At 38.2% G+C, this 23,430-nt stretch overlaps 1 protein-coding gene and 1 non-coding gene across 4 annotated transcripts in view; both read left to right on the plus strand.

Annotated features, from left to right (window-relative positions):
• Positions 1-23,430, plus strand: part of KIZ (kizuna centrosomal protein) — a 159,951-nt gene that overhangs the window by 114,611 nt on the left and 21,910 nt on the right. For all 3 annotated transcript variants that reach the window (XM_060186161.1, XM_060186167.1, XM_060186175.1), the window contains exons 7-9: positions 698-830; positions 9,263-9,428; positions 10,204-10,266. In XM_060186161.1, the coding sequence (XP_060042144.1) occupies positions 698-830; positions 9,263-9,428; positions 10,204-10,266 (362 nt within the window). The remainder of the gene's footprint in view (positions 1-697; positions 831-9,262; positions 9,429-10,203; positions 10,267-23,430) is intronic.
• LOC132542478 (U1 spliceosomal RNA) lies at positions 6,425-6,586 on the plus strand. The gene has a single exon (XR_009553489.1). It is a non-coding gene; the product is annotated as a U1 spliceosomal RNA (small nuclear RNA).

Consider the following 23,430-nt stretch of genomic DNA (forward strand, 5'->3'; position numbering starts at 1 on the left):
AAAAATGGCCTCCACAAGTAGTGGATTCGTAGTGCAAACTCTGAGCCCCAGAGATAATCCTGGAGGCAGAAAAAAAAAAAAAAGAAAGAAAGGAAAGAAAGAAAGATATGGATACCTTTTTTGCCCATTTTTTTTTTTAACAGTCCTGCCTATAAGTTACACCTACTACTGCTACCTATTACTGCTTCCAAGTATCTTTTTTTCCTCTTCATTCTCACATAAAAGAAACAGCTTGGCTTTCTCTGGTGTTTTCCAAGTTTGTTTCCCTTTCAGTGATGGTATAAAAACAAGATTCCTGGTGACAAACACTTCAGGGCCTGGTAGAATGGGGGTTCAGAGCCCTCTGGTTATCTTCCCCTATCATTTACTCCTCCAGGAGTATAGACCAGATTTCTTTTTGGTGTGCAGAAAGTGAGAGTTCTGGCTCCTGTAATTGCTTCTCCGCTGGACATGGATGCAGAAATCACTCTTAAGACTTAAAATTTCACATTTTTAGGGCATATCAAAAACCAGTTTTACTAGGCTCTACAGATCACCTGATCTTTGGCAAATCCCTCAGTCCAAATATATTAGATTCCAAACTTCTGAATAATCTATCTCGCACTAACTTGATTATGGAGCCTTTAAAATTGTGAGAATCTTGTTTAATAACCCAGTGCTAACGATGTTTAGCAAATCTCCTAATTATGTTTTATAGATCTGAACACGCTGCAACCTCAGGTTTATTAAGGGCACGATTGGGTCAGCACATTACCACCTCAAAAGAACAGGATAACTCTATCAAAGGAGAGGAAGCTAAGCTGTCAGAAAACATGGATCAGAGGACAAAGGTTAATAATTTTTATATTTATTTGTTTGTTTGTTTTTACCAGAGTACTGCATGAATGAATGACTCTTAAAAAAAAAGTTTTTAGGGTGTCAGACGGTAGCACAGCAGCGGGTTAAGCGCATGTGGTGCAAAGCGCAAGGACCGGGTAAGGATCCCCGTTTGAGCCCCTGGCACCCCACCTGCAGGGGAGTCACTTCACAGGCGGTGAAGCACATCTCCAGGTGTCTTTCTCTCCCCCTCTCTGTCTTCCCCTCCTCTCTCCATTTCTCTCTGTCCTATCCAACAATGATGACATCAATAACAACAACAATAATAATAAACACAACAATGATAAAACAAGAGCAACAAAAGGGGAAAAAAATGGCCTCCAGGAGCAGTGGATTCATGATGCAGGCACTGAGCCCCAGAAATAACCCTAGAGGCAAAAAAAAAAAAACCCTTATCAAAAGGGGAGAACTAAGCAGTGGCACACCTGGTAGAGTATACACATTATAATTAAGAGGCTGAGAATAAAATGAAACAAATTCTTAAGGATACCCACAGCCCAGATTTAGAGTTTTTCCACCCTAGTCTTTTGTCATGCCCTAGCAAAACTATATGTTCAGGTAGATGGTCTTTCTTTTCCTAGGCTTACTGTCATGTAAATTCATCTTGTTTTAAAACATTTTTCATGTGTTCCAGGAGGTGGTGCAGTACATAAAATGTGGAGTTCTTAAGCAAGCGATCCTAAATTCAGTCCTCAGCCGACTAATGTCTGGTTCTTTTTATCTCTCTCCTCCTATCCCTCTCATTAAAAAAATGAATAAAATCTTGTTAAAAAATGTTTTTTACCCCTATGCACATTGTAAGGTTTTCTGACTTGGTCCTTTTTAAGTTTTTATTTTCATCATGCGTATTGTTCAGAGATATCACATGTGACCCTCCTTGAGGCAAGCCTTGAAACTTCTATGTCAAAATCATACACTATTGTCTTTTTTTTTTTTTTTAAATTCATTGGATAGAGACAGAAATCTAGAAGGAAGGAAGAGACAGAGAAAGAAAAAAGGGAGACACATGCAGCAACACTGCTTTGTTACTTATGAAGCTTCCCCCTCACAGGTGTGAACGCACACTTGAACCTGGGTGCTTGTACATTATAAAGTGTGCTCAAGGGAGTCAGGCAGTAGCGCAGCAAGTTAAGCACATGTGGCGCAAAGTGCAAGGAGCGGCTTAAGGATCCCAATTTGAGCCCCTGGCTCCCCACCTGCAGGGGAGTCACTTTACAGGCGGTGAAGCAGGTCTGCAGGTATCTATCTTTCTCTCCCCCTCTCTGTCTTCCCCTCCTCTCTCCATTTCTCTCTGACCTATCCTACAATGACATAACAAAAAAAAATAACTAATAACAATAATAACTACAACAATAAATAACAATAATAACAACAATAATAACTACAACAATTTTAAAAAGGGCAACAAAAGGGAAAATAAATAAATATCAAAAAAAAGAAATGAAAAAAGTGTGCTCAACCAGTTGTGCCACCACCTAGCTCTCCACCATTGCTGCTTAAATCCATAGCACCATCAGTCTTTTTCAAGCTCCCAACCCCCCTTTTCCTTGCCCCATTAATTAAGAGAATAAAAAAAACTTTTTAAGAAAACACTTGAATCATACCCATATACGGCAGTGCTATAACGAAGCTGCCATTCCCAAGCTCACCAATCCAAATTCACCCATATTGGTAGGATTGTGGCGTATTTGCATCAGACCTGCTCATCCTTCTCCTATCTTCCTACCCACTGTTTTTCCTTATACTCTTTTATCTCTCATCACTCTTCCCCGTGACTCACCTTCTATCCCTTCTGTCCTTTCTCACCTCACCTCTTCTTTTCCCCTCCACATTTTTTTTCTTTCCTTCCTCCCTCCATTTCTCCTGAAATAAACTTCATACAAAATGAGTCCTAGAACTGCTTTGGATTTGTATATTATCCTTTTATGATCAGCAAAATAAAGTGCCATTGAGTTGCTTACCTATAATAAATAGTATAAACATTTAGTAGTTAGTATAGTTTAAATTCTCCTCTGTAGATAAAAATCTTAAGACGAAGAAATTTTCAAAAATTAAGAAAGCTCTACTAGAAATTACATGGTTAGGAGTCAAATGAAACTCAGAAATATTTACTTTGATCTCTTGGGTAAATGGCTAATTAAATAGCCACATGTAAATGATGTTTACCTGTGGGTCCCCTTGCTGTCAGCTCAGGTCAATCCCTTCTCTTGAGTAAATACATCATTAAAGCCACAGAAAGTCGGATTATTTCCCCTTGAGACCAGATAAGATCCTCAGCACCCGCATAACCTACCAGGCAATTACATAACTGAGTGACATTCTCTTAAGTGAGAGAAATTTATAATTATGTGAAGAATAAATGATTTGGTACTTCCTTAAGATACAAAGGGCGTTAATAGCCCTTTTTTCTAAGTGAAATTTGACACAGGAGAACTTCTGCAGGCAAAGCAGAGGACTCTGTTGTCACTCACAAAGCAGGTTGATCTCATCCCCCCACAGCACCCACTGTCAGAAAGGCATTTGAGGGGTCACAGAAATCCCACCCCCTCCCCCCAAATGGTGTACTGACTTCGTGTTCTTCTGCCTTGAATTCTTACTTGCTGACTCACACTTACCATTTTTTTTCAACTGCTGCACAGATAAAAATCCTGTTCTCCTATAAGTTAGACAAACGTAAGTGATGATACTTACGTTTCTCTTTACTTCCTGTGTATAAGAGGAAGATTCTCAAGGGAGAGTCAATTAAATCTGTGTATTAGGAGAAAATGTCAACTGCATTTGCGGTTTTTAATTCTCTTTTCTGTAGCTGTAGGAATAGCAGTGATTTACATATGAAAGGAACTTTAGTTTTATTGAGTGAATTCACATTCATTTTTTCTTTGTGTTTGTACCACCCATCATAGAAATCTTATTTTTTAGATATATTGATTTAGCATATATTTCCTTTAAAATAATTAAAAGGGAAAAGAGGTTGTAGAATATTAAGGTAAAAAAAGAAGAAATTTGTCTATTAACCTGCTTCCACATTTAACATTGTTGACATTGTATGTATTGTTTTTAATATTTATTATATTGATAAACATGGGTTACATTCTTTATATATTTCTTTCTTTTTATTTTATATTTTTTTAATTATCTTTATTTATTTGTTAGATAGAAACAGAAATCTAGGGGAAGGGAGAGAGAGAGAGAGACAGAGCCTGCAGCACTGCTACACCACTCGCAAAGCTTCTCCCCTGCAGGTAGGGACCTTTTTTTTTTTTCCATTTGCACAAATGACTTTTTTCTTTAAATGGAACTCTTCACAAATTTGTATGTCATCCTTGCACAAGGAGCCATGCCTCTCTATATCATTCACAGCCAAAGCGAAAACACAAATAACTTTTCTCATGTATCATTACTTTTTTCCCCCCATGATTTCAACTGGCTGCACAAAGTGCCCTGAATGAAGAGTGCTCTGCCTCTTTTATCAGACAATTAAGATTAAACATTTAAGTTTTCTAATTTTTTTCTGTAGTAAAAAGAGCCCTGTAGACCTTCGGAGCAATTCAATATTTATAGATGGCCATGCTTTCCTTAGAATGAATTCTTAAATGTAGAATTGTTAGGTCACTGGTATGTTCATCTCTCACACTTTGCTCTGTACTGCCAGTTCTCATTCTGGAAGGGTCATCAGAGTTACCTGATATATAAGAAATATTATTTCTCTGAGCTCTGAATGAAACTGGATACAGCAACAATTTTGAACTCCAAATGGAGAAATGGAAATCACATCCAATTTTTTATTTGACCTTTATATTACAATTGAAGTTTAAAAAAAAATCCCCCTATTCATAAGTTATTTATACTTCTTTTATAATTTGCTGCTTCGTATTCTTTACTTATTTTCTATTTATTAGGTTAGTAATATATTTTTACTGTTGACTTGTAAGAGCTCTTCTATAAACTAGTACAATTTGCTGTAATATTTTGAGCAATTTCATTTTTGCTTTTTGTTTTTCTTAATGCTGTTTTTGACACAAAGTCTCCTCCATTAATATCATTGATTATCTTCTTATATATGTGAATATTATAATTGATGTTTCTTGTTATAAGAGTTAACCTAGATAACTGTTGGAGTTCTAAACCTAGGAGGATTGATGTTTAAATTGAGCTTTAAGAAAAATTCTACTTTATTTGAGCCAGAAATTCTAGGCATATTGTTAAGTATAATTCATAGGATGATGTCAATCATAAGATTTGAAATAGGAAGGCATTCTAAGCACTCTACTGAATTTCCATTCCTCCTTACTCTTGAGGAGGTAAAAAAGTAAAGGAATAGCTTGTTAGTGTTAACTTGGGCTCAGAACTGTTGAGCATAGTGGGGACAGTCTGCAGTCTTCCCTCCAAGGCTATAAATATTTGAAATCTAAGCAAACTTTACTACCTAACAGATGCAATGAAACCCAAATACAGTCCATTCATAAGCACCATCAGAAGACTATGGTAAATGTGTTGTCTGGTGGCATTTTTCAAATAGAGAATTCCAACCTGAGGAACAATATCAATCCCAATATGATATGTATAAAGCAGCTTGTCCACTCTTCTTGGACTTTTGTTCCTTTGCAAGTATGGTCTCAAAACTGTAAGGCCCTTCAAATTGGAACCTTTCTTAGAAATATGCCTTGCAAACAATACATCTTGAAAATGAATTATAGATATTATTTCTGACTCCACAGAAGTTGTTTTTGACTAGAAACCTTCTGATCATTCCTTGTCTGGGTTGACTTTTGTTTCTGCTTCTGCTTATTAACATCAGTTCCTGTTTACTGAGAATTTACATTATGAATTCCCTTACAGACAGACCATTGAGCAAATTAGCTGTGTTCTCTTTCTCTTTCTTTCTGTTGGTTCCATGGCCCAGTAGCATCAAGTCAGACATTATCATTTTATAATTTGACTATGAAAATCCTTCTGGATATAACATCTTTGAAAAATTACCTATAGAGGGGCCAGGTGTGGCACACCTGGTAGAGAGCACATGTTACAGTGCACAAGAACCCAGGTTCAAGCTTCTAGTCCCCACCTGCAGGGGGAAAGCTTCACAAGTAGTAAAGCAGAGATGTAGGTGTCTCTCTCCCTCTCTATGTCCCCCTACCCTCTCAATTTCTGGCTGTCTCTATCCAATTAATAAAGATAATTAACAAATTAAACAAACAAAAAATTACCTTTAGAATTATCTTGATAGATGAGTGCTTTTATAAATGTCTCTATCAAAAATAAAGAAAAACTCTAATAATAAAAAATGAGGTATAATATATAAAAACTTAGCTGTGCCCACCATTTTACTTACCACATTATGATATAAAAAGCGGGCTCAGTGTAGAACTGGCAATAGTAGTAGTATTTATTATAAAGACATGTGCAGAATTATTATAGAATTTTATGTCATTCTTTTGAGGTCCAGTTAAAACCCAACTAAAGCAAAAGAGAATCTTATATGAAAGGGATACTCAAAACAGTAGGATGAACTGTGTCATCATTGAGGGACTAGTGAAAAGTACTCTGACTACTTACCTGGCAGGGGAGATACCATGATCACGAAGGTGGTTTTCCCAGGGCGAGGCTTATCCATTGCACTCCGGATGTGCTGACCCCTGCGATTTCCCCAAATGTGGGAAACTCGACTGCATAATTTGTGGTAGTGGGGACTGCGTTCGCGCTCTCCCCTGTAAAGAAAAAAAAAGAAAAAAAGAAAAGTAATCTGAGCCACTGACATCCAAACTCGTTTCTTTTGTCTAAAAATCCTGCAATAGAAAGTTTCAACAGGGTGGAGCACCTGGTTGAGTGCAAGTGTTACAATGCATAAGGACCCAGGTTCGAGCCCTTTTGCAAGTGGTGAAGTAGTGCTGCAGGTATCTTTCTGTCCCTCTCCCTATCTGTCCCCTTCCCTCTCAATTTCTGGATGTCTCTATCCAATAAATAAAAGGACTAAAGAAAATTAAAGAAAGAAAGAAAGCTTCAATGGTCCTTTAACAGTTTTAATCTTAAAGTGTGTGTTATGATTGTAACTATTATGAAATCATGCCAAGAAATTATTTATTACATCTATTGTAAATTAATATGAGGAAAAAATACTTAAGACCCTATTAGAATGTTTGCATTGTTTTACCTATCAGAAAGAAATACGACTTTCACTGTAGACTTTTGAGTCAACTGGTTTGTTCATATTCTAAAATATTTTTGATATATTTCAAGTTGTTTGACACACAGTATAGAAGACTAATTTTCTGTGAGAGCAGACACACTGGATCAGGATGGGTAGAGACAGAGAAATTAGATGTGCCAGGATGGTCCAGAGAACACACTGAAAGCTGGCAATTCAGGGAGGTGGTCTTACTACCCTTCACACATCTCTTTTGGGTGTAGTGTAATGTAGCGGTCTCTGCAAGCAGCTGACACTGGGCACTATTGCAGCCAGTAATGGGAACCAGATTTGGCACGAGCTTCAAGGGAAGGGCTCTACACATGAACCCCAATCTATATATAGACAGGGATACTGTGTAGGTTACTCCCAACAGTTATCACAAATGTAGTAAAAAAATCCAGGTGGTTACTTTACAAAGAGAATAGACACTCTTGGGTCACACAGGTCCTGGCTGCAAGACTAAACTGATACCATATTATTTGAGGAGACTAGAACTCCTCTAACGTCCTAAAATTAGCTGTTCTAGCTTCTAGGAGAGGAAGTAGAATCAGAAGACCAGCCAATCCTAAAGAGGGCAGAGGGCAAAAACATTGCAGGATGTTAAGAAAGAGGGGAGGAGTCTCAGAGTATGCTCAAAGCTAAACTCTTTTTTTAAAATTTTATTTATTTATTTTCCCTTTTGTTGCCCTTGTTGTCTTTTTATTGTTGCTGTAGTAGTTGTTGTTGTTATTGATGTCGTTGTTGGATAGGACAAAGAGAAATGGAGAGAGGAGGAGAAGACAGAGGGGGAGAGAAAGACACCTGCAGACCTGCTTCACTGCCTGTGAAGCGACTCCCCTGCAGGTAGGGAGCCGGGGGCTCGAACCAAGATCCTTACACCGGTCCTTGAACCGGTCCTTGCGCTTGGTGCCACATGCGCTTAACCTGCTGCACTACTGCCCGACTCCCAAAGCTAAACTTTCAACCATGTTCTGCTTCATTCATCCTACCCATCAAAGCATCTTCAGTTTCTTTTATACTAGTCACAAAGAACAATTATGATCTTCCTTTTGAAAATTCAGTAGATGATTTTATTGTTACCACCTCACTCTCAGACAAAAATGGCCCTTGAGGTTTTGTCCACTTCCACCCTTGTTATCTTCTCTCATGCCTATTTCCCACAGGTTGGGTTGGACACTGCCCTATATTTAGTACTGTTGTCAGATAGCAGTGACAGGGCAGCATCACCACCTAGGGTTCCTCTCCCCACAGCCTGGGCTGATCACCACTTTCAGTTTGGCAGTGGAAGAGAAGCACACTAACAGTAGGATATCATCATTAGTTGTTTCATGCTAATCACTAGTATTTTTTATTTCTTGGGAGAAGACTGTTGACCTGAAAATTAAGAGACCCAAGTATTAGCCAGTCCTGTTAATTAGTACTTTTTCTCTACCTCTGACCCGCCAGCACAGGATGCCTCAGGTTCAGTACTATATTGAAAACAGGCAGGCAGTGTGGCAGATGAATTTCTTTGAGATCCTCGGAAACTTTAGAGGCAAAGTGCAGAACTTTTGTTTTTTTTTCTTTTCAGAGCACTGCTCAGCTCTGGTTTATGGTAGTGCCTCAGGCCCGAAAGTCTCTTTGCATAATCATTATGCTGTCTCTCCCACCCAGAACATTATTTTTTATTGAAGGTGATGATTTCGAATAGAATCTGGTCTCTCTTTGCTTACTATATCCTGTTTAACCTCAAGATTCTTCTTAGTATCTTCTCATTTGGAGGGAAATTCAGGGATCATTTCTACAAACATGGGAAATGATATTCTTTCTGAATTCGAAACAGCTGTATCCTGGGTACCTAGAATACATGATCCATACAATGAAAGAATAAATGTTGAATTAAGTAGCTTATATTAACAGAGGTAGTCACATCTCATATACAGATTGTCACAAGCAGAAAAACACCTGTATTATTAAGTTGGTCTTCAAAAAAAAAGTATTCTTATGAATGTAAGTTGTTATAAAGAATTAAATTTTGCTGGAAAATAGTTGTTATTTTATTTTGAAGGCATTTTAATTTCATTTAAATGTCAGGAAGCAAATTAAATCCTAACTAAAAGCTTAAACTAAAATTATATTTGAAGACTGGGTCTTTGAGACCAAGGAAAATGTGGCTACAGTTTGTTTTTATTTCTTTGTGCTTTCTTTTAAATACTGTAGGCAACAGCTTTATTGAAAAAAGCCCTTACAGAAGAGTGTGAGGATAGGTCAGCTATTCACAGTAATGAATCATCTTGCAGCTTGCCATCTATTCTGAATGACAATAGTGGAATAAAGGAAGCAGAACCCACTCTATGGCTCAACAGTGTTCTTACAAGGGAACAAGGTAACTATTGTTAAAGGCTCTCTCCATAGCAAAAATGCATTCAGAATTAAGACGACACTCTCTTTCTCAAGGTATACCTATTACTTTAATAAAGCAGACTACAGAATTCCTCTGACACTAAGGTGCAAATGTGTTATCTGTTTTATACCATCTTCCAATAAATGTGTATAGTCTAATGGAAATGGTAAACCTAAACAAGTCTGTAGTTTTGCTGAATTCCCTATAAAATAAGTTTTTAAATTATGAATTCTTAGCAAAATCCCTTGGCAGTAGATAATTTTGATCAACCCATAAAGATGAAGATGATTTAATTAAAATGATTCCATAGAAGACTTGTATTTTTTCATATCACTTTGTAGAATTTACTCATAGTTTGTAATCATCCATTCTTTTTATTATAATAAAAACTTATAAAAGTAGGTTACTATGTAAATCAGCTATTAAGAATCTATAAATATATGCCCCCAAGAAAGCTATGAATTTTTCAGGGTGTATTAAAAAATTGATACACATGCACAAAATTAAAGGTTCACTTGTCTTAAGTCTCACCTAAATTTGACAGATGTGAGGTTAGATTATTTTCCATAAAGACAACATAGAGGGTTTAGTTTGAGAATAGATCTTTTTAGAAACAGTGCTGTTTCAAGACGAAATAAATTGGGGAAGGGGAAAATGAAGGAAAGCAGTGAAAATAGAAGGAGCAGCTATTAGGAAAACAAAGACTCATCCCCATAAATCTAACATGTATTTTTACTATTACATGTTCAATTTTTAGAAGTTTCCAGTGACTGTGGAGATGACAAGGAAGAATCCATGGCAGCAAAGATTCCAATCACAGGTAAAGTCGTGGTTGCCTGAGAGTCTCACACAGGATTCCACCTTATTATATGGTCAGAACATTGTAGGCCTGTGTTCTATAGGCTCTGCTAAAATCAAGTATATTCAACTACTGCATGCTGGAGCAGAAGATGTAGCATAAGAGCATATCGTGCAAGCTTACATTCACATAAACTAAGGTGGAAAACAACCGTGTCTATTGAATTTTTCATAATCATGTGGTACATTTCCACATGTACACATCCCCCATCAAGTAGCATTTCAGCACCTGCGCCGATGTGAAAAGGTCAGTCTCTGAGGAGAACACCCAGTCATTATACAGAAAACTACAGATGTTTCTGATTTTGCTCTTTTCTTTCCTGTGATAATTGAATGTGTATCATTAAAATAAGAGCAGAAAAAAAAAAAAAAAAAAAGATGCCAGACAGAAAGCGTGCTTGTGTCTCAGTTACAAAGCCTGTCTGATAATTTAAAATTTTTTAGCCATAAGGTTTCATCAAGACCTATTAAAATGTCTGCACTTGTATTATTAGGCTTGTTTAGACAGAATTTGAATATCATGACTTGTTTTTGTTTTAGAATACTAATAGCAACAATTAGTATTCTGAACAGAGCTCTATTTGTCATACATCTAAATTTACTAGTACCTTATTTTGTAAAGTGGTATACTACTTCATTATAAATTCAAAGGTCTGACTTTAAATATTTATACAAGTAAATACACCATTGCAGAGGTACTGAGGCATGCATCTGCATATGTGGTCATTTTTGTTGTTTATAAGCAGAAAAGAATAGCTTTCTTTTATGGCAGTAAAATTCATGGCTTGATGATTAATTTTTTAAACCCATGTTTCTATGATGAACTCTAGTTTCGATAGTTTATAGTAGAGCAATTATTGTATATATTCTGCATCAAATAATATTTCACTCCAAAATGCAGAGGTTTATTGCAATGTTTATTGCATTTTTTCCTTATTTTGAAAAAAGTTTTGGTAGAGTGCTCTGTTTTTATTAATAGGAGAAATATAGATTATCCCAAACTTCAGATAACCAAGAAATCATTTGGGCACTTTTCTCTTATATTTACCTTTGAATGCAGAAGTATCTAATGACTTCTGCATTTATTTCAATTGAAATAAAGGTCTTTTGATGAAAAACCAGAAAATGACCTAGTTACCTGTTCGTATTTATCTTTTCAGTATGGTCTCCAACCATCCCTTACAAAGTAGCTGGCTCACCCCAAAATCAATGCAAGTGGTATTTTCTTTCTTTTTTTTTTTTTTTATAAGAGAAGCAAATTAAGTACCATGGTTTCAAATCTTTTCTTCAAGTAGAAAGCAGTCGGATGTGTTTATAAGTAATGAAGATGTTTTGCTGTTAAGATTATTAATGGAATTATAATTCCAACAATATGTCATTAACAATCATCAGTTAAAAGCATATTATGTCTACTGTATGACCAGGGAACTAACATTGAAAGTCATTTTTCTTTGAGCAGTGATGTTCTGTCCTTAACACTACATACTTACACACACACACACACACACACACACACACATACACACACACAAAAACAAACACACACACTGTATTCCTCCCATAAAGTTAATGCTTAAGGGCCTTGTGCCCTTGATTCTGCTTATTATTGTTATGATGTATGTCACTGAAGCTACTTTGGTCTCTAATTTAACTAATTTGGTCTCTTTATTTATAACGTTTTATATTGTAGCATAATTATTTGGAGATTGAACCTTTAATCAAGTTAAAGTAGTTATGTAACAAGATTTAAGATAGTCTTGGGCTAGGAGTTATCTCACCCAGTAGAACACACACCCTGCTATAAATGAGACCCTAGGTTCAAGTCCAAATGCCACATGGAAGCACCCTGGTCATCAACAGGGGAGCTCCAGGGATAGTAAAGCAAAGGTGTGGTGTCCTTTTCTCTCAGAAAAATAAAGAACAACAAAATAGGTTGAAGAGACCACTCAGTAGCTTCATACATGCATTAGGTCCTGGATTCATTCTCGAGTCATGTTTATAGAGGAGAGTCTCCTTCTCCTTTATAATAGTTCTGTCAAAGCTTTTCCGTTTGTATGGACTGCATTCCTTCTATAAATCTCTGAAGAAAAAGACTTTTAGAGTCCTCTGAGGTTGAGAAACAATGGTGGTTGAGCCTGGCCTGGTATCAGTCAGCAGTGCCAGCTCTTTACTTTATGTTCTATTCTTCCTCTCTGAATCTCTGTGTTGTGAAAGCAAGAGAGTCTTAAAGTTTAAACAAGAATTTTGTGTGTGAATATGTCTGGCATGTACTAAACACTAAATATGTGTTATCTAATTATAACAATACTCATGTGAGTGTAACTAGTAGTATTGGTCTTCTGAACTAATTCCATAATCTCGAGCATTTTCACAATAATGCTATCTAGTTAAAAAGAACTTTACAAGGTAAACTCAAAGATGAAAAAAGCATGGGTTGTGAGTGCAGTACTGCAGAAAGAATAATCATGAGATGAATCCTGGAAGGCCATCTGTACCCCTGACCTGTTAAAATGTTGGATGTTCCCCTGAGTTGCTACAGTTTCTTGGGACCAAAACCCACCCAATCCCTGTGCTACCTTAATGCCTTGTGAACAGTACAAAAGTACGGTCAGAAAGATAGTATCTGCACAGAATTCCCACTTGAGAAGTCAGTTGAAGATTTGACTTCAGAAAGATGCTTACCTTATCAAAAAGGAACATTTGAGAGTGTTTCATGATACTTTGGAATGGCTACTTAGTCTAATGAAGAAACGTTGAGAAGAGTCACAAAAAGTTGATGAAGTGGCTCCTTGTGGAGCACCACTCTGGCAAATGCAGCACCAGGAATTGAACCAAAAGCTTCAGACATTGCAAGTCCTGTTTTTTTATCAGGTGAACTCTTTCCCTCACTGCACTAAAATTACTGTCAGTGTTTTTCTGTTTCCTTTTTGTGGAAGCCTCCCTTATGCATGAAATTTTTTTTTTTAATTTATAAAAAGCAAACACTGGGGAGTCAGGCGGTAGCACAGCGGGTTCAGTGCAGGTGGCACAAAGTGCAAGGACTGGCATAAGGATCTTGGCTCCCCACCTGCAGTGGAGTCACTTCACAAGTGGTGAAGAAGGTCTGCAGGTGTCTTTCTCTCCCCCCCTCTTCCTTCCCTTCCTCTCTCCATTTCTATCTGTCCTATCCAATAACAACAACACCAGTAACAACAACAATAATAACTACAACAATAAAACAATAAGGGCAACAAAAGGGAATAAATAAAAATTCAAATTAAAAAAAAAAGGAAACACTGACAAAAATCACACAGTTCCCACCACCAAAACATTGTATCCCATCCCCTTCCCTGATAGCTTTCCTATTCTTTATGCCTCTGGGATTATGGACCCAGGGTCATTATGGGGTGCAGAAGGTGGAAGGTCTGGCTTCTATAATTGCTTCTCCACTGAACATGGGCATTGACAGGTCGATCCATACTCTCAGTCTCTCTCTTTCCCTAGTGGGGTGGGGTTCTGGGGAAGTGGGACCCCAGGACACATTGGTGGGGTCATCTGCCCAGGGAAGTCCAGTTGGCATCATGTTAGCATCTGGAACCTGGTGGCTGAAAAGAGAGTTAACATATAGAGCCAAAAAATTGTTGACTAATCATGAACCTAAAGGCTGGAATAGTTCAGATGAAGAGTTGAGGGGTGTCTGTTTTGTAAATAGTTAGTAGGCCTATTTTAGTTATATTCCAAAAAGCCCATGACTATATTAGTTTTTTTTTTTCTAATGACATCTTGAACTATTTGAGTATAACTCAATCAGATGATGTTATGCTTTGAACACTATTGTTCAGATGAACAAAAGTCTAGATTCTCTTTTCTTCAGTATAGGTCCTTCTTTGTGACTTTATTGCTTGACAGTTACTCAAAAGGAATGTAGAGGCAAAAAGAACAGGTGAAAGTTCAGGCAGGTACAGGAAAATGGGTAAAATGGATGAGAAGCTCAGATGTTATACCATTTCAGAATGATAGGGGCCTGAGGCAAGTTTAGCCTGAGAAGGGGACACAGGCATTGAATTTGTTTTTTTCTACTAAAGTTATTGTGGTCCAGGAGGTGGCATAATGAATAAAGCATTGGACTTGTTGGTATGCATGAGACTCCTTCTGTTTCATTTGGTTTAAATCCCCCCTGCTTAACACTATTCTATTTACATAACCACTTCATTCTATTTACATAACCACTGTTAACAAGTACCACCCTCCCTCCAGGGCATTGGTGGTTCAGTGATAGGATTCTCACCTGCTCCGCCCCCTCCTTGTCACACCCTGATCCCCTCTTTGTCACACTCTGATTTTCACCAGTCACTTTTCTCTCCACCCTCTCTATGTCACATCCTGTTTCCACCCTACTTCGCAAGTATATATAAAGACAGCATTGTGAGTTTTACTGTACCTTGAGTTTAGCTTAGCTCGTCTTAGATTGTGCTGCGTCCTGCATGAATAAAGAGATACTGCGTACAACCCAGCCATGAGTCCCGGTCGTCTGTTACCCGCCCGTGAAGCTAGCCCGGCGAAAACAACATAACCCATCGAAAACAACAGGACTCTCACACATGAAGTCCTGAGTTCAATCCTAGGCAATGCATGTACCAGAGTAATGTCTGGTTCTTCCTCTCTCTCTCTCTCTTTCTCTCTCTCTCTCTCTCTCTCTCTCTCTCACTTTCCTATCTTCCTCATTAATAAATAAACAAAATCGTTAAAAAAAAGGCCAAGCTTATTGCTGGAGCTTGGTACCTGCACAATGACTCCACCACTTCAGGTTACCATTCATATCTATATATATGAGGAGAGAGGGAGAGAAAGAGAGATACCTGCAGTACTGCTCAACTGCTTGTGAAGCTTCCCCCTACCAGTAGGGACCTGGGGCTTGAACCCAGATCCTCACACATGGTTGTTGTAATTAAGATAAAAAGACTCAGCTGAGGCTCATAAAGGACTTGGCTATGGCGTGGCATGGCTGGAACTGGAGTCAAACAATCAAAGCTTTATTATGGCGGTACAGTAGTATGGGGTGTTATATTTTAGGTGTGACAAAATAAGCAATTATTGGCAGGGGTTTAGGCTACTCATTATGGCTGTTGAGGAAAATCTTAACAGTTTACTGGCTAGCTGAGTCATATGTGTTCATTTCCCAGGAGAGGCAGCCATATGGCGGGTACCTCGAGCACCCTTAGCAGGGGTCCGTCTAAGCAGAAGAAGCAGGGGCCAGAAGGGCTTGACTTCCAGCTGCCTGTGTTTAAGTCCATTTGGTCCACCCACAATCCCTTGTGCATTTGCACAGATCATAGTATGCTCTGTCACCAGGTGACATCAGCACTGTGCTGTGTCTGACTTCCTATCATCAGCCGGTATACTGCATCACAACACATGGTAACATGTTTGCTCTACCAGGTAGGCTACCACCCAGCCCCTCCAAGGCTACCTTTAAATAACTGCAGGGCTTCCATGTATAGAGCACAACAGTAATAAGGACATTTACAGAGTGCCCTGTTTGTTAATGGTGTAGAAAAGGAACTCACAGCTTTGTAGCAAAAGAAACAAAACTTTCTAGCTTTTCATTTCAGGGAAATGAAATTAAGGTCCTTTCCAGTGTAAGATTTTTGTGTTGATGATAGGACTGCATCAGAATGTCTGGCTCAATTAAATAGCAATTGACATTATAATGAGGTGAACTCTACACAGAGTGCTTTGAGAGCAATGTGCCTTTCTTTTCTCTTGTGTAAGAAGTCAAGAAATATGTGGTTTGCAGAAATTTTGGAGTGCAGATTGTACTCAAGAGTTGTGCCTTATATGACATACCATAATCTTGAGTGCACTTAGGCCAGGGACCATGTGCAAGTTGTAGAGGCTCAAGTCATTGTTCCCCTGAAACACTTGAGCCAAATTTAAAGTGATGCTTATGTAGACTTAGAAAAAGTGTTGGCAACTTTATTTGCATTCACACTAAATTTACTTTGGAGAGTTGAGGTTTATTATTAGCAAATGATGTAACTTGTACTAAATGCCATAAAAATCTATCACCCAACACATTAGTACACATTAAACATTAATTTTGTCAAATGAATGAATAAAAATGAGAGTACTAAGGAGTTCCCTGAAATGCTTGTTGATTCAGGCCAGAATACTATCTCTTTCAGTCATTCACTCCACCAATACTTTTCCCACCCCACGTGCCCATCCTGGCAAAACTCATCTCCTTAAGCTCCATGTGAAAAGGGCTCTCAGCTTTTATCTCAAGAGGATTAAGCTTCTAAGAATGTCCATTCAGCCTCTCATTCTTTTGACACCAATTCTCTTGGTCAAGTTGTGTTAAAAGTGGTTGCCTGACTGTGCCATTTCTCACTGATACTCTTTTGGCAAACTGAAACATCCAAGTCCATACTAAGGTACGTCCTTTTAGAAACTTTATGGGAGGTCAGCATGCATTTGAAGTTTGCCATTTGGGGCTCTGAGCAGTGCTACCTCAAACAATATTGTTTTGAGTTTTACTGAAATTGAAAAAAAGACTAGAAACATAAAGTGACCCAAGTGGCCACTGGTGACTAGATATATCCCGTGAGAATGATTGTGTGACAGTTTGGGGTTGACAGAGTACAGCGACATAACACTGCCACTAAGAATTTATGAAGAATGTGCCTCACAGTCCAAAAATATACAAGTATCAGTAAAGATGCTTTAGGGCCTACTCTGTGTACTTGTTGATGGGTGTTGTACCCAAAGAGTCAAATAGTGTATAAAAGGACTTAATTTCTTTCATTTCAACTATGATTGGAGCTATGGAAACAGTCTACCCTTACAGAATCACAGTAAGAAAAAGCCATAGATAAAACTGGCCAATATTTTCATAACTGTTTCTGTTGATTTAAAAAAAAAAAAAAAAAAAAAACGTTCCCAAGATACTTTTTAATTTAAACGTAAGTAAAGAAGGTGTTGGGAGTAGGGTGCAACCAAAAGCAAAGAATCAGTAAAGACATGTTAGCTTGCAGTGCCTATGACAACTTGTGCAAAGTCAAGGAATCACCATATGTTATTGATTGTCCACTGCAGTTCACATGGCCCCATCTCTGTGACAGGAGTCTAACTGCCTGGGTTTCTCCCATGAGACCTATGCTTACTGCGTGCTATAGCAAAACACTCCTCACTTATGACATTGCAGGGTAAAGATGTTTATTTAAAGGAGTCATGAAAGAATGAGTGGCACCTTTTTTTTTAGGAGTGATCTTGATGGGTACTCCTCCACTCAAGGACGTGAGTTCAGGAATATCTAGAGAAACTCTTCATAGGTGTTGCACAGCAAAGTCTGTGTGGATTTTTAGACCACATCCATGACTCAGCTCTACCCTTGACCAATTACATCAGAACTTCTGGGTGGGGCCCAGGCATCAGGACCCTCTATAATATGCCCAAGTGACTGCCTAGGGATTTTGTTTATTTGTTTGTTTGTTTTTTGCCTCCAGAGTTATTGCTGGGGCTCAGTGCCGGCACTGAATCCACTGCTCCTAGAGGCTATTTTTTTCCTTTTTGTTGCCCTCGTTTATCATTGTTGTTGTTATTATTATTGTTATTGCTGTCATTGTTGTTGGATAGGACAAAGAGAAATCCAGAGAGGAGGGGAAGACAGAGAGGGGAGAGAAAGACACCTGCAGACCTGCTTCACCACCTGTGAAGTGATCCTCTTGCAAGTGGAGAGCCAGGGCTCGAACCGGGATCCTTATACTGGTCCTTGAGCCATATATGCTTAACCTGCTGCACTACCACCTGCCCCCCAATTGCCTAGGTTTTATAACCATAAATCAGGGAGCCTCCATTCTGAAGGAGCCCTGTAGGTCATGTTGTGAAGATACTTGTTTTACATAAGACTTGGGTGAAAAAAAGAGAGGAGAGCTTAGATATCTTAGTAAAATTAGATCAGGGATCATCTTATTTTCCTTAGACTGTTAGAACAAAGTATTACAAATTTTAAATATGTTTTCTCTTAATACAATACATTCTAAATCAAAATTCCGGCTTTCTCAAAGCTCTCATGGGTGTGGGGGTGGGGTGGGGGGAGTGATGGTAATCCTTTCTTGCCTGCTTTAGTTTCTGTTGGCACCCAGTTAGAGCAGCATAGCACTACTCTCTGCCTGCCCTACTCTCTGCCTCCAACTTTACATCACCTTTTGTTCTGTGTCCTCGTGTTCATTCCTCTTCCTGTCAGTACATGAGTCATTGGTTTAGGGCCCGTGATAAATCTAGGAATATTTCATTGTGATTTTTTTTTTTTTAATCAATGAGAGGGATAAGAGGAAAGACAGAAAGAACCAGATTATCACTCTGGTACATGTGCTGCTGGGGATTGAACTCAGGACCTCAAGCTTGAAAATCCAACACTTTATCCACTGCGCCAGCTCCCAGACCACCGATTTTTTTTTTTTTACTGTATTTGCAAAGAACCTAATTCTACATTAAAGTCACATTCTCAGTTTCTGGATAAAAATGAGTTTTGAGGGAAACTCTAGTCAAGTTAATACATGGGGGTTGGAGGGATTTTTCATGTTTTACATTTATAGCACACAATTTATATTATAGAGTAATTATTCCTAGTTCTAAAAGTCAAATGATGATGATAATAATTGTAATTAATACTACTGTATATCTGTCTGATTATTCTCAGTATTAAACCATTGAGTGCAAATTCCTAAGAATATTATTTCTAAAAATTAGTTATGCCAATGTAATACATAGCTTCCTGAAACAGTATGGGGATTCCTTTGAAAAGTAACATTTGTCAGTGTTTCCATTTTATAAATAAATAAATAAAATTTTAAAAAATGTAACAATGGCTACCAACACCCATGTCCAGCAGAGAAGCAGTTTCAGAATACAGTCCTTCCACCTTCTGTTCCCCATAAAGGATTTTGGTCCATACTCCCAGAAGGGTAAACGTTAGGGGAAGATGGCCAGCAGGCTATGAACTTCAATTCCACAAGGACCCAGAGAGAGAAAAGGAAAAGGGAAAAAAAAGGAAAAAAGGAAGAGCACTCAGAAGTAATGAGTGTGACTTAGAAAGGAAGAGAAGGCAGGATCATAGAAAAAAATGGGCAAATATAGATAGAAAGAATGGGGACTCAGAACTCTGGTGGTGAGAAAGGTGTGGAATTATACCCCTGTTATCTTATAATTTTGCAAATCAGTATTAAATCACTAATAAAAATAATAAATAAATACAATGAAAATACTGTATGATAGAGAGCTAGGCACTGGCACATCCAGTTAAGCACATGTAGTACAATGCAGAAGGATCTGCGCAACAACCTAGGTTCAAGCCCACGCTTTCCCACCTGCAGTGGGAACAGTTCACAGACTGTAAGGAAGGTCTGCTGGTGTTTGTCTTTCTCTCTTCTTCTCTATCTCCCTCCTCCCCCCTCAATTTCTCACTGTCCGATCAAATAAAATATGAAATGGCCGCCGGGAGCAGTGGATTCATAGTGCCGGCAGCTAACCTTAGCGATAACCCTGGTGGCAGTAAAAAGAAAGAAATACTATAAAATAGGTAGATATGGGAGTTGGGCGATAGAGCAGCAGGTTAAGTGCACATCGCGCAAAGCGCAAGGGCAGCCGCAAGAATCCCGGTTCGAGCCCCCAGCTCCTCACCTACAGGGGAGTCACTTCACAGGCGCTGAAGCAGGTCTGCAGGTGTCTGTCTTTCTCTCCCCCTCTCTCTGTCTTCCCCTCCTCTTTTGATTTCTCTCTGTCCTATCCAACAATGACAACAACAATAACTACAACAGTAAAACAAGGACAACAAAAGGGAATAAATATTTTTTAAAAAATAGGTAGATAGGCTTAAATATAGATTCAGACCATATCTGTGTCCTTGGGAGAACTGTTGCACTTTCCGCTGGAGGGGGTTGGGGGGCACTGGTGATGGAAATGGTGGGAATTATGCTCCTATTACAGCTTTGTAAATCACTAATTTAAAAATGAGAAAAGGAATACTATATAATTCTGCAAAACCTTTTCTAAGCATCTATGCAAAGGATATGAAACACTAGTTTGAAAGGATATATGTACCTCTGTGTTCATAGCAGCATCATATTCACTATAGTCAAAATATGAATACCCATCCACAGACAGCAAAGTTATAGGGTATATACTCAATGGAATATTACTTCCTTATTAAAAAATCTGAAATCATATACCATTTGGGATAAAACAGATGGGGCTCAAAGTGATTATTCAAACTGAAATAAGTAAAGAAATGAAAACCAATTACTGGATGATTTTACACATGTGTGGAATATAAGTAAATGAAGCATATGACCTGATCGGAAAAAAAATTAACTCAGATTTAGTGAAAACTATGATAATTATTAGAGGAAAAATGGAAGAGGATAGAAAGATTAAGTACAGATAAAATGGTCTTTTTGATAGAGAACACTAGAACTCTGGTGACAAGATAACATATATAGAAGTAAAACTATACCCCTGAAATTTTTTCTAATTTTTTATTTATAAAAAGGAAACATTGACTAAACCATGGGATAAGAGGGGTACAACTCCACACAATTCCCACCACCAGAACTCTGTATCCCATCCCCTCCCCTGATAGCTTTCCTATTCTTTATCCCTCTGGGAGTATGGACCCAAGGTCATTGTGGGATGCAGAAGGTTGAAGGTCTGACTTCTGTAATTGCTTCCCCCACTGAACATGGGCATTGGCAGGTTGATGCATACTCCCAGCCTGTCTCTCTCTTTCCCTAGTGGGGAATGGCTCTGAGGAAGCAGAGCTGCAGGAGACATTGGTGGGGTTATCTGTCCAGGAAAGTCTGGTCAGCATCATGCTAGCATCTGGAACCTGGTGGTTGAAAAGAGAGTTAACATACAAAGCCAAACAAATTGTTGACCAATCATGGACCTAAAGGCTAGAATAGTGCAGATGAAGAGTTAGGGGGGTCCTCCATTTTGTAGATAGTTAGTAGGCATATTTTAGCTATATTCCAAAGGGCCTGTGGCTATATTAGTCTTTTCTTCTTTTTCCCTGAGCCTGAAATCTGATATGCAGGTGGGCCCAAGTTATTGTCTGAGGAGATGATGTCATGGCTGGAAAAAGGGCCAGAAAGCTGGATCAGGGAAGAGAGCAGCTCCCTAATATGGGAAAGGGGTATAAGTATTGTTGACTGTAAACCCCATCGATTTGATGTGATCTGGGGCCCATACTCAGCTTAGGAGCCTATGTGACCTCTGCATCCCTGTAGATCTGAGCTCAGATTCTGTGGTCATCAGTGGAACATTTAAAATTTTTAATATAGCTTCCTGGTCAAGGTTACTCAGTCTTTGAAAAACTAAAAAATTCCATGACTTTGAGAGTTGAAAATCAGGGCTGGTGATGGCACACATAGTTGATAGCATATGTTACAATGCACAAGGACCCAGGTTTAAGCCCTTGGTTCCCACCTGTAGGGGAAAAGCTTCACAAGTGGTGAAGAGATGCTAAAGGTATCTCTCTGTCTCACTTGCTCTCTCTCTCCCCCTTCCTCTCAATTTCTAGCTGTCTCTATCCAATAAATAAAAACAATACCTATAAAAGCAAATACATATAAAAGCAAAACAAAAAAAAATTAAAAGAGAGTTGAAAATCTACCTCCCATTGAAAGGAAGGCAGTATGGTTATAATTTACATGATGTAACACTAGCAGAATTGCTTCAGTTCAGTTTTGGAACTTTCATTAAGGTCAGTTACATGCCTGACATTAATTTTTCATGAGTAATTATTAATAGTTCATCAAAACTGAATATATGTCATAAATACCTATTTTCTGAAGTAGCTCTAAGCAACTTATAAATTAAAGGAGTTTCCCTTCTGTATACCCAGAGAAAAATCTAGGCAATAGATTTGTAGTCCCAGGTGTCCTGGTGGAGTACAGTTTACTAGAGGAAACCTAGAATTCTGATTATGGATGTAACTAACCTGTATATGTCATTTTTCAATAGACTCATACCTTTAAAAAATCCTGAATGTAGAACTGAGAAGATAACATAATAGTTACACAAAAAGCTTTCATTCCTGAGACACTGAAGGTCCCAGGCTCAATCCCCAGCACCACCATAAGCCAGAACTGAGCAGTGTTCTGGTAATAAATAAATAAATAAATTAGTTGGGGATAGCTAGCATTATGTTTATGCAAAGAGACTCTCATGCCTGAGGCTCCAAAGTCCCGGGTTCATTCCCCTGCACTACCATAAGTAAGAGCTAATCAGTGCTCTGGTTAAAAAAAAAAAAAAAAAAAAAAAAAGGCGCTGGTGGTGCAAAGCACAAGGACCTGCATAAGAACCCGGTTTGAGCCCCACCTGTAGGGGGAGTCGCTTCACAGGCGGTGAAGCAGGTCTGCAGATGTCTATCTCTCTCTCCCCCTCTCTGTCTTCCCCACCTCTCTCCATTTCTCTCTGTCCTATCTAACAACAACAACATCAGTAACAACAGCAATAAAACAACAAGGGCAACAAAAGAGAATAAATAAATAAAATAAATATATTTTTTTTAAAAGGAGAAGAAAAATACCCAGTTCTTTGCTGGTTCAAGGTCGATTTCTTGCTAGCTGTACTGATTGTTTGTATCTCCTTTTGTTATTTCTCTTAGGGGCTCAACTCTTCTTTTTTCATTAGGGATTTCTGCAAAAGCCATGAACAGATTCTCTGCCTTAGAGACACTTCTCAGAGGCTGGTGAACTACACGTTTATCTGGCTCTTGTAATGGATTGTTAAAAGCACTTGTTAATCAGATATTTTCTTTTTATTTGTAGATTTAGAAGTATTTTAGCAGGTGTCCATTTGCATATAAAAGAGAATAAAAGATAAGAAGTTGAACTTTTTATTTCTCCTCTACATCATCTTCTCCCGTTACTTTCCTTTATTCAGTATGTTTTCACTTTCTTTCTCTAGCTATTTTCCATTTTCTAGAAACAAAATATTAAAAAGGCGGGGGGAAAACAATAACTACAACAACAATAAAAAAACAACAAGGGCAACAAAAGGGAATAAATAGATAAATATTTAGAAAAATATTAATATTATAAAAAGAAACAGTACTCATGTGATAACTGTCTTGTAAATCCTAATT

Source organism: Erinaceus europaeus, chromosome 1, assembly GCF_950295315.1.
Source record: "Erinaceus europaeus chromosome 1, mEriEur2.1, whole genome shotgun sequence".
NCBI lineage: Eukaryota > Metazoa > Chordata > Mammalia > Eulipotyphla > Erinaceidae > Erinaceus > Erinaceus europaeus.